Genomic DNA, 13,434 nt, shown 5'->3' on the forward strand with positions numbered 1-13,434 from the left:
GGAAGGTTTCGGGTGGGAATTGGTTCATTGTGCCCAGAGTCAACGCTAGCTATCTGATGAGTTGCTGTGCCATAGTTTGATCTATGTTTCTATCAAATGTTAAGTATAAACTTCATTCATACTGGCCAGAGAATACTGCACTACCCCTCCTGAAAGTGCAACTTAATGCTTTAGGGCGTATAAGGCTTGTTATAATGCTGCATGATTGGTTGGCATTTTTCAGACGAAGGAGGAGGCAGGTAAGTCATCTACTTTTTAGTAAACCCATTTTGAAGAAAAAAAAAATCAAGAAAGCAACAAAATCAATCAGCTCGGTCACACTACTTGCAATTTTATCGTTTGACGGTTTTTTAACTTGACTCTTTTTTTTAATTTTTTTTTTTTTAATTTTTTCCAAAAATCTGACCATGTATTCAGAAACGCCTCACTGCACACTACTTCGGCTACACAGGTAGGTAACACTTGAATCGTTTTGTTAAATCACAGCCACTTTGATTATGTTATGTTTCCGATGATATAAACATTGGAAGGCACAGTGGTAACTTTGTAGCATTCTAACCGTGTACCTCTGAAAATCCCAGGCGAGGGTTACAAGGGCAGTGCCACCAGCCAGGCAAACTCTCTTTGCCTTGCCCGGGCAACGCTGCGTGTAATTTCTACACATGATGTGACTTTTAAGTCCTGTGTTCCCAAAAGACTGGAGAAACAACTTTCTACTACTTATGAATGAGAAGCAACATCAGGGTCAGAACTTCGTCCTGCACTGCCCCTCCAGAAGCAGAGTTGGCACTACAGTTACGATAACAAACCGGGAGAAGGGACAAAAAATCAGACAAAAAAAAAAAAATCCATATTTACAGTAAAATCTTTCTTTTAAAAAAGTTAATCAGTACTATTTTTTTACAGGAGAAAAAAGTCTGAAACAAATGAACAAAAGCTTACCATAGTCACTAAATTTTTAATATATATTTATATATATATTTATATATATATTTGTCATAGGTCTATAACATCCATCTGTCCCTCCTACCCTAAGGAATGGCTAATGTCATCATTTCGTTGCCATCAGGACGTTTGCTGGTTTTGTTTTGAGGGCAGCCGGGCTTCCCCTATTCAAAATCCGGTAATTAGAAACACTAGCTGACTTGAATACCAACAAAAACGTTCATGTCGTTTTCTTCAGAAGTACACTTTTTCATTATTGCAAGTTTACAATTTTTTTAAATTAAATATTTTTTTTTCAGACTTACAAATTAATTATATTTTTTTTTTTTCCAAAAGAAGTTTAGGCACAAATGCATTGCTCCACAGTGTGGAAGGATTGCCATTCGGTCTCTGGGCTGTGTCTCAGCCTGTACATACTGCTGCGCACATTCAGAGTGATATGTTAAGGGAGTCGCCGCTCAAGTTGCACTTTTTTTCTTTCTTTCTTTCTTTCATATTTTTTTTGTTTGTTTTTCTGTTTTTTGATAATTGGGAATGCTGAAACCTCTTGCGTCTGCGATTCATAACTACTCAGACTTGTCTTATATTACAAAAAAAGGGGTCAAGGAGCAGTGTTTATGTGGGTTTAGGATAGTACAGCTGTTAAGGAAGTGGTCTCTTGTTTTAATGAAGCAAGGTGGCAACTTGGACCTGAGAAAGGAAAAGGAGAAAAAACCAGTTAATACAGTGATAGAAAAATAAAATTTTAAATTATTTTAAAAGCCCCCCTCCCGCCTTTTTTTTTTTTTTTTTAAAAGAAAAGAAAATACAGGCTAATCTCAGTAAAACCTGAGGAGAACCGGAGGACGGCAATGGCGGGGAACCGACCGAGCATACCCTTTCACATCTGTCCCATGTGATTCGCTGCGTCTCCCATCCCAGGGTGCGGGCCAGCCAAGGAGAGCGGGGGAGGCTCTGAGGACACCTTCTCCTCCTCCCTTCTTTTCAGACAGGCGGCTTTTGGGTTCAGATTCCTTTCTGTGGGATGAGAAAGCACAGGGCATGCAGTCAGCACAGGGCTCCCCAACGGGCGGAGAAGCCCTCTTCTGCTCGTGCTAGACTCCATTACAGGATGAGGTGGCAGTTAGGGAAGCGGGTGACTCATGTGAACGGTCATCAGCTGCACACCGACTCCACGCCACCACATGACAGTATAGAGGCAGGGGTGACGGCTCAGGTCTGAGATCCCTGCCCCTGAGAGGCAGAGCCAGGAGAATTGTGAATTTAAGGTCAGTCTCTGCTATGCAAAGTTCTAGGCTAGTCTGAGTTACGGAACAAAGAGCCTTTGTCAGAACAGCAGCAGTGATATTTCTAAAAAGAATACGGGTCAGGAAGATGGCTAGCTCACTAGGAATGATGGCTGTGTGAGCCTGAGGACCTGAGCTCAGTACCCAGTGTTCACACAGAAAGGCGGGTGTGGCGGCAAACTTGTAAAGCAGCACTGGCAAGATGGACAGGCACATCCTTGGCACTCCCTGGCTAGCCAGCCCTAGTCTAACTAGCAAGCCTCAGGTCCCAGGGAGAGGCCCTGTCTCTCTGGGGCACCTGTGGAATGACGCTCCAGAGTAACTAACCTCTGACGGCTCCCCCTCCCCACACACTGGTACCCGCACACATCCACCTCCACAAAGGAAAAGCATGAAAACAGGTTGGGAGAGCGTGTGTGGTAATTGCCAGCACAAACAGAACAGCTGTACCACACGCTATATCGGCATCCTACGTCCTAATCCCAGGAGACGGACCGGGAGACAGCCCGCATCCACGCAATTCTTTGGGGTGTGTGTGCAAGTGTCTGTGCGCTGACCTCGCACTTGCTGCTCCAGGCTGAGGATGACAGCCACGGCCTGGTGGAGAATCAGGAGCTTGGTCTGGGGCTTGTCACTCTTCAGGTGGAGCTGCACCATGCGGCCCAGCTCCTTGAAAGCCTCGTTGATGTCTCGGACCCGCAGGCGCTCGCGGGCATTATTGGCCATCCTCCTCTCCTTCTCACGTTCGGCCTTCTGCTCTGGGGTCAGGTCCTCATCGTCGTTATTGCTGCAAGGCAAGAGGGACCAGACCTTTACTAGTGCTGCAGGGATGATGGGGTCCATGTTACATTTTCTTTCAGACTTGTCAGATCCGTCCTTAGCAGAATTTCCTCCGTTGACCTGCATCTGACCTTGGGGTTGGCTTAAGAAATGCACACATGAAACTTTTGGTTGTTGCCAGGAATTTTATCCAAATCAAACAAAAGATGGTGAACTGGCTCTGGCAGGGCCAGAGTATGTCCATTCTGTTGTCGGGGGACACAGAAGGGGAATGAAGGCTTCACACGCCTTTGCTCAGTCTTCATGTCGACAGCAATCCAGGCTTGGTTTAGACTTATAAGAACACTTACAAGATTGCCCAAACCATCTTTAAAACTTTTTTTATACTGTGATATGTGAAACCCATGGAAAATAAGTGATTCACAATCAGATTTTGGTAGAGCACAGTAAACATAAGCCAGGTTAACAGGTTGTATGAACTAGAACTATCAGAGTGCCAACAGTGTCCACCTCTGAAGACTGCCCAACCCACCAGCCTTCTCTGAGTCTCGAGAATGCTAGTAATTATATACATGGGAAAAAACAAAGAAAGACGATTTCCGTGGTCTTTCACCTTATGGATGCTTGTGAGATTCAAAGTTGAGGAAACCTGAATTGACATCAGCTATGTAACACAACACAAACCCAAACACCTCCTCTTTATGACTGACCATAATGATCCCTGTGAGTCACAAAGGAAGCCAGACAGGTCTCTCTGTTAGAACCTAACTATTCTGTGATTCATCACAAAAGCATGGGTTCAGTATGCATAAGGTCGGGGTTCTGACCATCTTTGATGGTCACAGTGACCATCTGAGACTTTCCAGTAGAAGGCAGATGAACCATTTGGAAAATATATCACTCACAGATGGATTCAGGGAGCCAGGATTTCAAACATTTTGAGGATTATTATAAAGAAAAGAGAGTTGGAAGAGAGTTGTTTTTTTTTTTCTTTTTTTTTTTCCTTCTGTCTCAAGAAGACACACCAAAAACAAACAAAAACCTCTAGATGAGATACCATGAGCAAAAATATTTTCTGGATTCTGAATTTAAGAAGCATTAGGGAAATAAAAAATAAGTAAGAGAGGTGGGGGGGAAGAAGAAGAGAGGGAGGGGAAGGGATAGACAGGTAGAGGGAGGAGAGGGAGAAGGAGCAGAGGGAGAGGGAGAGGGAGAAGGAAGCATAGACAAGAGGGAGGTGACTATTTTCAGGCCAAGCCACTGGGCATAGAATCTTGAAGCTTAAAATCCCCTAGGCCCAAATTGTTCAAAGAGTCACGATGATGAACCCTCACACTAAAAACTGAGGATGAAGAAGATTAGCTCCTCAGTGTTCATGGAATGAGGGCTGACTTCAAAGGCATGGGTGCAGCCTTCCCCTGCGGCCTGTCCCTAAACCCCTGGAGTCCTGCTTAGAACACCAACACCCTTGCCCACGCCTGTATCTTGAAGCGCTTTCTTTCTAGTCTCGGGTTTTACAACTGGGTCCTCCACCCATTTAAAATTGATTGTTTTGTACAGGGTGAGAGTCAGGGGCCTGGGCTCACCCTTCTGTGTGTGCTGCCCAGCGTTCCCAACGCAGGGAAGAAGAAGCAGGCACACTGCTGGGTAGTAGAAGGAAGCAAGGGAAAGGAGAGTGCAAATGCTCAAAGCCCACGGTGGGCTTGAAGGGAAACGTTGCTACGAAACCCATCACCACGCATGATGAACACGTGCTAATAAGAAAGAGAGGAAATCAAAGTCCTCAGGTGGCATCCCAGTTGCCAACATGGCAAATTACCCTGGAGAGGAACTAACCAGGAAGGAACAAGAATGGCATTCCTAGACACTGTAAGCCCGGAGGGTGTGTGCATGCCGGCACGGAAGAGTTTGCCGGGGCTGGGGCTGTGAAATGCTGCAAGGCTTGACTTCTGACCTCACAGCCAGCGCCGAGGCTGCTGCTGCTGCTGCTGTGAGAGCCACACACCCCGAACTGAAGCCTAGGGCAGAACCTCTTCTTTCTCTGCCTCCTCATTTTCCTCCTGGCTCTCCCTTTCCCCTCTCCCAGAATTTCTGCTGGTGTCAAGGAAATGCAGGCAGTCATACTGCTCCTTCATTTCATCAGGCAAAAAGGAATTAGTTGAGTCTCTGTTAGGCCTATCCCCAAGCAAAAGACTGGCAATATGTTTTAGACACTGACCACCTGCCATAGCTTACAGAAGGGGAAATCAGAAAATGGGAACCTGTCCTCTGAAAGTTTTCAGGATAGTGACTAATTAGAAATGAGTTACTCATATAAATGAATTGCTCACGGACAAACTAGATTTGAAAAGCACTGCTTTTCTGCAGATACGGCAAGGCATACAGTATAAATGGCAAGAGGATGACGGCTAAGATGAGGACAAGTAAATGGCAAGTAAAATGATATTCTGAAACTTCTGAGAAGCCAATAATACATACATACATACATATATATATATATACACACACACACACATACATACATATACGTGTGTGTGTGTGTGTGTGTGTATGTGTGTGTGTGATGGCCACTAAATCACCAAGAACTGGCTAGTCACAAGCTCTTTAGGATGTAAAATCCCCACCCAAGGCTTTTTTGCCTTTATCGCCCAAATCGGGAAACTGAAATGGTGGGAGATACGACAGTGAAGAGGTAAGAGAGCATCTCTAGAGCAAGCAGTGGCAGGACACAGAATGTAATTTGTCGTGATAGCTATAAAGACATGAAAAGGCAGCTTGAACGTGATTCGTGAAAGATGCCAGCTGTAGCCTGGGAACCACAACCTTTAAAAAAAAAGCTGTGGTCTTGGCACAACTGGGTAATCTGCAGAGAAAATTAACCCAAAGGAATGAAGGCAATGCGGATGGTGCCATGGAACCGCAAATCCTCTGATTACCAGACTCAAGTTTAGAGAGACACACAGAAATGTAAAGGTAGTGGATATTTAAGAATATCACCTGGAAGCCATTTCTCTGCAGTTGTGTTTTTAGTAGCAGAGAGGAGGGAAAAACATTAAAATTTATTTTATACACAGCAACCTGTTTAGGATAAAAGTAGGAAATCAGAATTTTCTAAGAGATAAGCAAAAAAAACCCTTATATTTGTATATACAATTAATTGACTGTATAGTATGGCTAAAACCTCCCTTTTAGAAAGATTTTTTAGGAAAAAACATTTTTGACCAAATTTGAAGAATACAGTTTTAAAAAGAAACTGTTTTCATGTGAATCAGGTACAAATAATTTTATGGTGTGCAATTAATTAGCATTAGGTCCAAATTTGAAAATTCAAAGGCAATTAGGCTTCACTAGAATGCAGGTATCTTAAACGATACCTCAAATGCTTCTAGAATAGGCCTTTCATTTTTTTTCTTTTCATCTGAGGCTTTACCTGCCAGGAAAAAACTGAGTAGTTTCTTCCTGTTCTGTTCACTTCATCAAAGTCCAATAAAGGAATTAAATGAAGCGACAGTATTATATACTGTTACCTAGATCTTGACCTAGTAATTGATTTGATATCCTTCTTGTCGTCATCTAATTTCTTGTCCTCAGAAGACTTTGTGTCTTGCAGGTTCTCGTCACCCTCATCATCAGATTTGATCTCAGAGCTGCCAGAAGACACGCTCTGGCCCTGGAGACCTGGTGGCATTCCTATAGAAAGAAAGAAATCAGAAAAGAAACACATCAGGTGATGTCCGGAACTCCATAGGCAAGGACACAAGCCCCAGAAATGCAAAGCTTCCAGCCAGCCAGAACCGGGATCCTCCATCACTTTCCCCTGCTGTCTGGCGAAGTTTCCAAAACGCACCTGTGGAAACAAGTTTTCCCTGCATCGGCGCTGAGGTTAAATTCTATTTTGCAATCTTTTGGAGTAGATGGTAATTTCACTGTCTACAAAACATCAACTTAATTGCAATGAAAATCATAATCATGAAAATCATACACCTCAATGTTCTGATTAAGAACCCGAGTAAATATCAGCTATTATATTGAGTTTCTTCCATATGCAATGATTTAATAGAAAAATGTCCTTAAAATATAATTCCCAGGGAGTACGCTAAATATGTGCAGTCAAGGCTTCAATAGATACCCTAATGATATTCTGAAATTAAGCTTCTCTTCTATTTGAGGAGTAATCAGTGTTTAAAAAATGGCACCTATGCAAGGAGGTGCAGTGCTCACAGGAGCAATCTGGAGTTTTAGCTTTGCTCCACTGCTCATGTTCACGCAACATTTGGCAGGTTAGTTATTTGTTTGTAGGTGTCTCTGTGAGTGCGTACTCACGTGTATATGCCTGGGCACACACGTGTTCTCCAGGAGGCCAGAAGAGGGCATCTGGTATCCTCTTCTATTATTCTCTGATTCTCTGCCTATTCCTTTGAGGCGAGGGCTCTCCCTAAAACCTCGGTCTCGTGTTTTCTTGGTTGTCAGGAAGACAGCAAGCTCCAGTGATTCTTCTGTGTCCTCTCCTCTGGGAGTTAGCGTGGCAGGTGTGTGTAGGATGCTCAGCTTCTTATGTACGTGCTGACACCCATGTTCTGGTTCTCATGGTTGCTCACCACCACTCTTAACCACTCTCTGGCCTTCACACTACATTTAAAACACAGCCTTACCGTAACTCTTTCTCGGGCTGCTCTATGTCTGTCACAGATCCTTCTACTTACAATCTGTGTGTTCTGAAAACTTGTGACTCAGGATTTGTTTCATGGGCCAGCAGCACTTCCCATCTGGGAGCCCTGAGCTAGGCACGGTCCAACGGTCACACTACCAGAATCTGCATTTTAATTAGCCTCTTGGGCTACAGTTGGAGAACCACATAACAAAGAGTAACAGACAAGGCATGGGATCACTATTGTTTTGATAAAAAGTGAACTCTGTACCTGTATCTACAAAAATTATTCAGTGTTCATTTAGGTCAACAGCTGAAAGCCTGGTGACTGGAATTCCCAAGGTAGTGTTATCTTGTTTATTTTAAACATGGAGCGAGGGAGAAGATACCATAAGTGAATGTTGTTCCTCTGGCTCAAGAGCAGCACAGGAAGCTGGCTCCACTTTAGTCTTTGTATCATATCACAACTTCCTGGGGGCGTGAAAGTCCTTGTAGTAGGGGATGGGGGCAGAACACACTGTTGCAGGGCTTGATCACTCCACAGCCCAAACCATCCAGCCCAGTTCACTCTTCTTTTTTTTTTTTTTTTTTTAATGTACCTACATTTCCTTCCATCTTAAACAACAAAACCATTTCCTTCCTACCCATTTGGAAACATCATTTTCAGGCCACAACTAACCATATTAGAGGAACTGAATGAATAAAATGTGGAAATAGCTAAAATAAAATTTCCTCTCATCTGTCTGTTGTCTAATTCCCTACTGAAACGGGACTGGGATATCAGAGGACGTCGGAGGAAAACAGCGGCTGAAGAAACACAATTAGCTGGCCAAATTCTAGCTACTCTCCTTTTTTTTTTTTTTTTTTTTTTTTTTTTACCACTTCTATACCAAATTGGGTTCTTGGTTTTCTGCCAGGGCCTCCAAGATGCTGCTAAGGGACAGTTGACATCAAAGTGAAGACTATTGTTTTCCAAAGAGACGACTTACCTCTGTAAGGGTCTTGGGGTGGGTTCAAGTCAGGGGAAGTTGCAGACTGGACAGGAAGCTGTGGGACTGGAACCTGGTTTGGCAGGAGAGAATGGCTGCCTCTCAGAGCCACGCCATCTTCACGGTGGGCCCCAACCTGAGACAATGAGAGGAAATGGAGTGCTGAGTGTGGATGGAGGAACAACAGATATTTTCCAGGGGTATCAATCTGGGATGTGATGCATGAAGGGCAGCCTGTGAAGAAAAACATCCTCCAAATATGTTTCACTAGAGGGCGCTGAAGGACTGCACATATGCCTACAGTTCTGCTCTGCAATGGGGAAAAAAAAAAGAAAGAAAAAAGAAAACCAACCCAACACTTAACACTCAGTAAGATGCCATGCCTTACATCCAGTGACAAATATGGCAGAGGAGCTCAGGCAGGTAAAACGTCAAATTGTCTCCCAGGGTGCTGCAGTGGAGCGCACTGATTCGTACCCATCTGTCTTCCATCATGTCCGCCAACAGATCCGACAATTATCTTAATGCCCATATGCTTAATTGTGGGCTTCTCAATTCCCCCATTGCTATCGGAAATCCTACAGGAATTTCAATTTGGCATTCGACTTTCATTTCAGGGGATAAGATTCTCAGGCCTGCCATTCTCTCTCTCTCTCTCTCTCTCTCTCTCTCTCTCTCTCTCTCTCTCTCTCTCTTCCATAATGCCAGCTAACTCTGACAGCGGAAGCTACCGCATTATGGGACACAGCCCCTGCTTGGTACAAATATAATAAAATGTCACCTGGCTTTCCAAAACTGGCAGCCCATTCCAAATTAATGTTCACTGTATTTCATCAGCTGCCGAGTTACAAATCCAAAGGGGGACAATTTCTGCCAATGCCACCACACCGGAAAATGTACCAATAAAGGTTTTATTAAACACACCAGTAATGCCATCATCGCTATGTGAGAATGTCTGGACAGTGTTCCAGCTTCCTCTCATCCCCACTACTCGGATCTTAAGAAAGATACCATACTGAATATCATACCCTTTATGCTACTGAGAATAAACTTACAGAGTTCAGCATGGTTACTTCATTTGAAAAGAATACCGCTTGGTTTTAGGAAGCAGAACTACCTATTCTGGGGTTTGGGGTTCAGAGATGATGAATGCATGGCACTAGAAGTACAGTTGCCGACTTCATAGCACATGCCTTGGGGTAAAACCATTAAACATTTGTAAGCCAAGGGAACAGGAAGCATTCACATTTGACTCTGTATTTAGTTAGCCCACTATCCAGTGAGTGTTTGCGCCATACAGTGAGGCTAACTCTAAAAAGCTTTTATCCATGAACTTACACTGCCGTGAATCAAAATTTACTTTCCTAATAAAAAATAGAAACACACAAAGGAAAAAAATGACAATTTCCAAAGATGTGAAGCAAAACTACCACCTCACTAATCAGAGCAGCTGAGGATTTTGTATCACCTTTACACATACACAGATCCTGCCAAAGTAGCCACATAGCACACACACACACACACACACTCCAAAGCAATAGCAAACAAAACAATACAGGGCCCGGAAGGAAGATCACGTAAATTATTGTAATTGTTTAGATTCAAAGCACAGCTGGAGTAGTAAAAGGACTCAAAAGCCCCGAATGTTAGGAAGTGTAAATGAGCATTTCAGCGGAGACAAAGGGACAGTCCGGCTCTGTGAGCTTACTGCGTGTCCTTAACATGAACTTTCTAAATGGTGGTTACTGAGTGTCCACTAGGCCTCTTCCGATGTACCGAGACCCCTTGCACCTTCCAAAGCAGCCTGTTCGGTTTTGAGCCCAGACTGGCGTGGCAGAGCGCACTCCCTGGTCCCAGTGTGCAGACTAGAGCTCCACACAGGCTAAGTCCGCTCTCTACACTAACAGGCAGATACACACCCGGTCTTCTCTGAACTCAGGTCTTCTCCTGCAGTCAGGCCACGGCCACCTATTCCTTCAGGCACGTTTTTATTTTTCTCTAGAACAAGAACGGTGATCACTTTTCACGCAGGTTTTAAGTTCTAGTTTGAAAACCCCAATGCATTAAGCATCTTCCATTTCTAGAGGGGATGACTCTAGGTTGGGATCCCTGAAAGCAACTACAATTTGACCTTAGTGAAGATGGCAGACCCTTCTCCTTCAACCATTCTACAAATGTGCATGAGCCTTTTCTGTAGGCAGCTGTGAGAGAATTTAAGGTGTTTCTTAAAACAGATACCAATTGTGTATTTTCCCTTCCAGTTCCCATGATAGGAAAAAATGAACTTACAACCTTGCTATATTCTTCATCTGAGCTGACTGTGAAAGTCGGGTTTATAGAGTGAAAAGAGGAAGGTAGAGTTCCAGCTTTGATGCTTTCTCTGTGAGATGGTAGTAGCCATCATGAGTTGATCAAGTGCAAAAATGATAAGAAATGGCACTATAGGTCACAGAGAATAAGCCCAGGTTTAGCACAAACAATTCTATTATTATATGGAAAATCGTTAGTGTATAGACAAAACTTGTCCACAGGACTAAGTACTTTAATTGGAAATACTTGCTTATTGTCTGAAACTGATAGCTGATGAAGCTCAAGGGCCCTCAAGACGCTCGCTGCCTTTACTGATGGCCACTTTTGAATTCACCACCTCCAGCTGGTTCAGATTTTAAGTCCTTCCACTGTATGGCAGTAGGACATACCCAAGGTTATATCTGAGAATGAAGATACCTCAGGTACTCCCTTTTGGAGTTTAGGGCTGTTTGTCAGTTTACTTTTATCTTTCATAATTTCAAATATGATTCATTTCCCATTGAGAAAGTGGGGTCAAGAGTCCCTTTGATGTTTCACTGTTTTGTGTATTTTGGGTCACATAAATAACCTTGAATGTGTCCAGCTTCATGTGGTAATGTGGTAATGAGCTGGAGCCTGTAGCTACGGAATAATATTCCATTTTGAAGAATTAACTTTGATTGCTTGTCTTCTTGGCCTCAGACTGTATGTCTCAACCCTATTTTCTTTTAGAAAGATGACCTCTAGTCACATAGAAACAAGGTAGGTTGGTGGTGCCGGCTAGTGCAAACCCAATACAATTATAGCTATCAAAACAGACAGAGGACCTCCACATCAGAGACTGACTCATTCTGGGCAGGATAAGTAACATAACCAGGAAAAAATTCTTTAACCAATGGATTGAATATTAGTATGATATATTTTATATATTATGTTTAGAAAATTCTTATTTACTAAAGCCCTCTTTTGATAAACTTCTATGTGGACTCAAAAGAATTAAAAGTAATTTGTAAGAATAGTTAATTTTACTACCACTACTGAATGGACTCTTCTCCCTGTAGCCACTGCAATGCAATTTGAGGCACTTACGTTAAAAATGAAATTTAAAATTAATTAATTTAATTACGATTGACCTATTTACTTAATTCACACCTCTCTCTATACAAGCACAATGAACTGAGCTTACAGCAATCCTTGTCAAACTTTTATGTATTGACCAATTTGGTGTGGCATTCTGACAAAGTGGAACAGAGACTTATCGGAGCTAAATACAATACAATTAATCAGATTGGATTCTGTGAGTTGGGTTTGGGGCCAAGAAAGCCCAGTGAACCTAAGGCCATTTCTTATGGACTATCTGGCCCCACTTCTGCCTCTAGAGAGTGTTTGCTTTCCTCTGGTTCTGGCCCTTCTGTCCCCAGATCATTCATAGCATCCTTGAGATCATTCTTCCTGCTCTGTATCTGCTGCGAGCATTTCTAAGTTCTGAGAGTCAAGGCTGTCTGAAGGATCAGCTCCTCACCTTGAAGACAACACAGGTCAGATACGAACAGACTACTCTGTGCTCATGTGGTCCAAGGGACATGGAGTGAAGAAAGCTACCTTTGTCCGCTTCTTCTGCACACCTGATAGGTCATGGATAGTTCATGCAAAATAATCTCTAAGTCACTTTGGATCTTAGGTCAGAATATACACTAATTCTGGAAGAGCCAGAAATGAAATTCTCCTGCTTTAGGTTAGCATTGGGAATAATCAAATACATTCAGACATATATTAACTTTTAGAATTATATAAATACCATGTAACTTAAATAATCATACTTTCTGCAGAACATTAAGACATATTAAATTCATAGAGCATAAGAGTTCAAGGGATTAGTGAAATTGTTCTCAACTTGTGAGTCATGACCCCTTTGGGGGGAATCAAAAGACCCTTTTACAGGGGTTGCATTATCAGATATACTGCATATCAGATATTTACATTAGAATGTAGCAAATTAAAGTTATGAAGTAGCAACAAAAATAGTGTTACAGTTGGAGGTCACTACAAATAAGGAACTATAGTAAAGGGTCACACAGAATTAGGAAGGTCGAGAACCACTAGCTTAGAGAGACAAAGGAGTCAGGCTAAACTTAATTTCAGAGAAGAAATCAAAGGGTGAGCACAGCCGAGTGACTCACCCAACACCTAGTTGCAGAACTAGAAAAGATCTAAACTTAGGCAGGGAGCTTATGATACTGAGCAACTTTACTGTCCAGCTAGGAAAGGAAAGTGAGTTAAAGGGCACACGGGCCTTGCTTCCAGGAGCTTTTGTTAGAAAACTGCATATATAAACATATATGTATAATATCTACATAGGTATGTATATGTCTACACAAATGCTACATGAATATAAATACACATACATAACATATTCAAAGTGTATTATGTTTCTTTATATTACAGGAAAAAAATCAGAGATGACCAACTCAGGCCAAGGCCAAGCTGTCTAACTAAA

At 42.6% G+C, this 13,434-nt stretch overlaps 1 protein-coding gene across 16 annotated transcripts in view; it reads right to left on the bottom strand.

Annotated features, from left to right (window-relative positions):
• The window catches only part of Tcf4 (transcription factor 4), a 339,325-nt gene that overhangs the window by 3,107 nt on the left and 322,784 nt on the right, over window positions 1–13,434 (bottom strand). For 11 of the 16 annotated variants that reach the window (XM_060377099.1, XM_060377094.1, XM_060377096.1 and 8 more), the window contains 5 exons: window positions 8,649–8,784; window positions 6,539–6,701; window positions 2,789–3,018; window positions 1,822–1,962; window positions 1–1,635 (listed from right to left, as the gene is read on the bottom strand). The exon at window positions 1–1,635 is cut by the window's left edge and continues 3,107 nt beyond it. In XM_060377099.1, the coding sequence (XP_060233082.1) occupies window positions 1,826–1,962; window positions 2,789–3,018; window positions 6,539–6,701; window positions 8,649–8,784 (666 nt within the window). In that variant the 3' untranslated portion in view covers window positions 1–1,635; window positions 1,822–1,825. Of the gene's footprint in view, window positions 1,636–1,812; window positions 1,963–2,788; window positions 3,019–6,538; window positions 6,702–8,648; window positions 8,785–13,434 lie in introns of all 16 variants that reach the window. The other 5 variants (XM_060377098.1, XM_060377097.1, XM_060377102.1 and 2 more) reach the window with 2 other exon arrangements.

This window comes from Meriones unguiculatus, chromosome 2 (genome assembly GCF_030254825.1).
Source record: "Meriones unguiculatus strain TT.TT164.6M chromosome 2, Bangor_MerUng_6.1, whole genome shotgun sequence".
Taxonomy (NCBI): Eukaryota; Metazoa; Chordata; class Mammalia; order Rodentia; family Muridae; genus Meriones; species Meriones unguiculatus.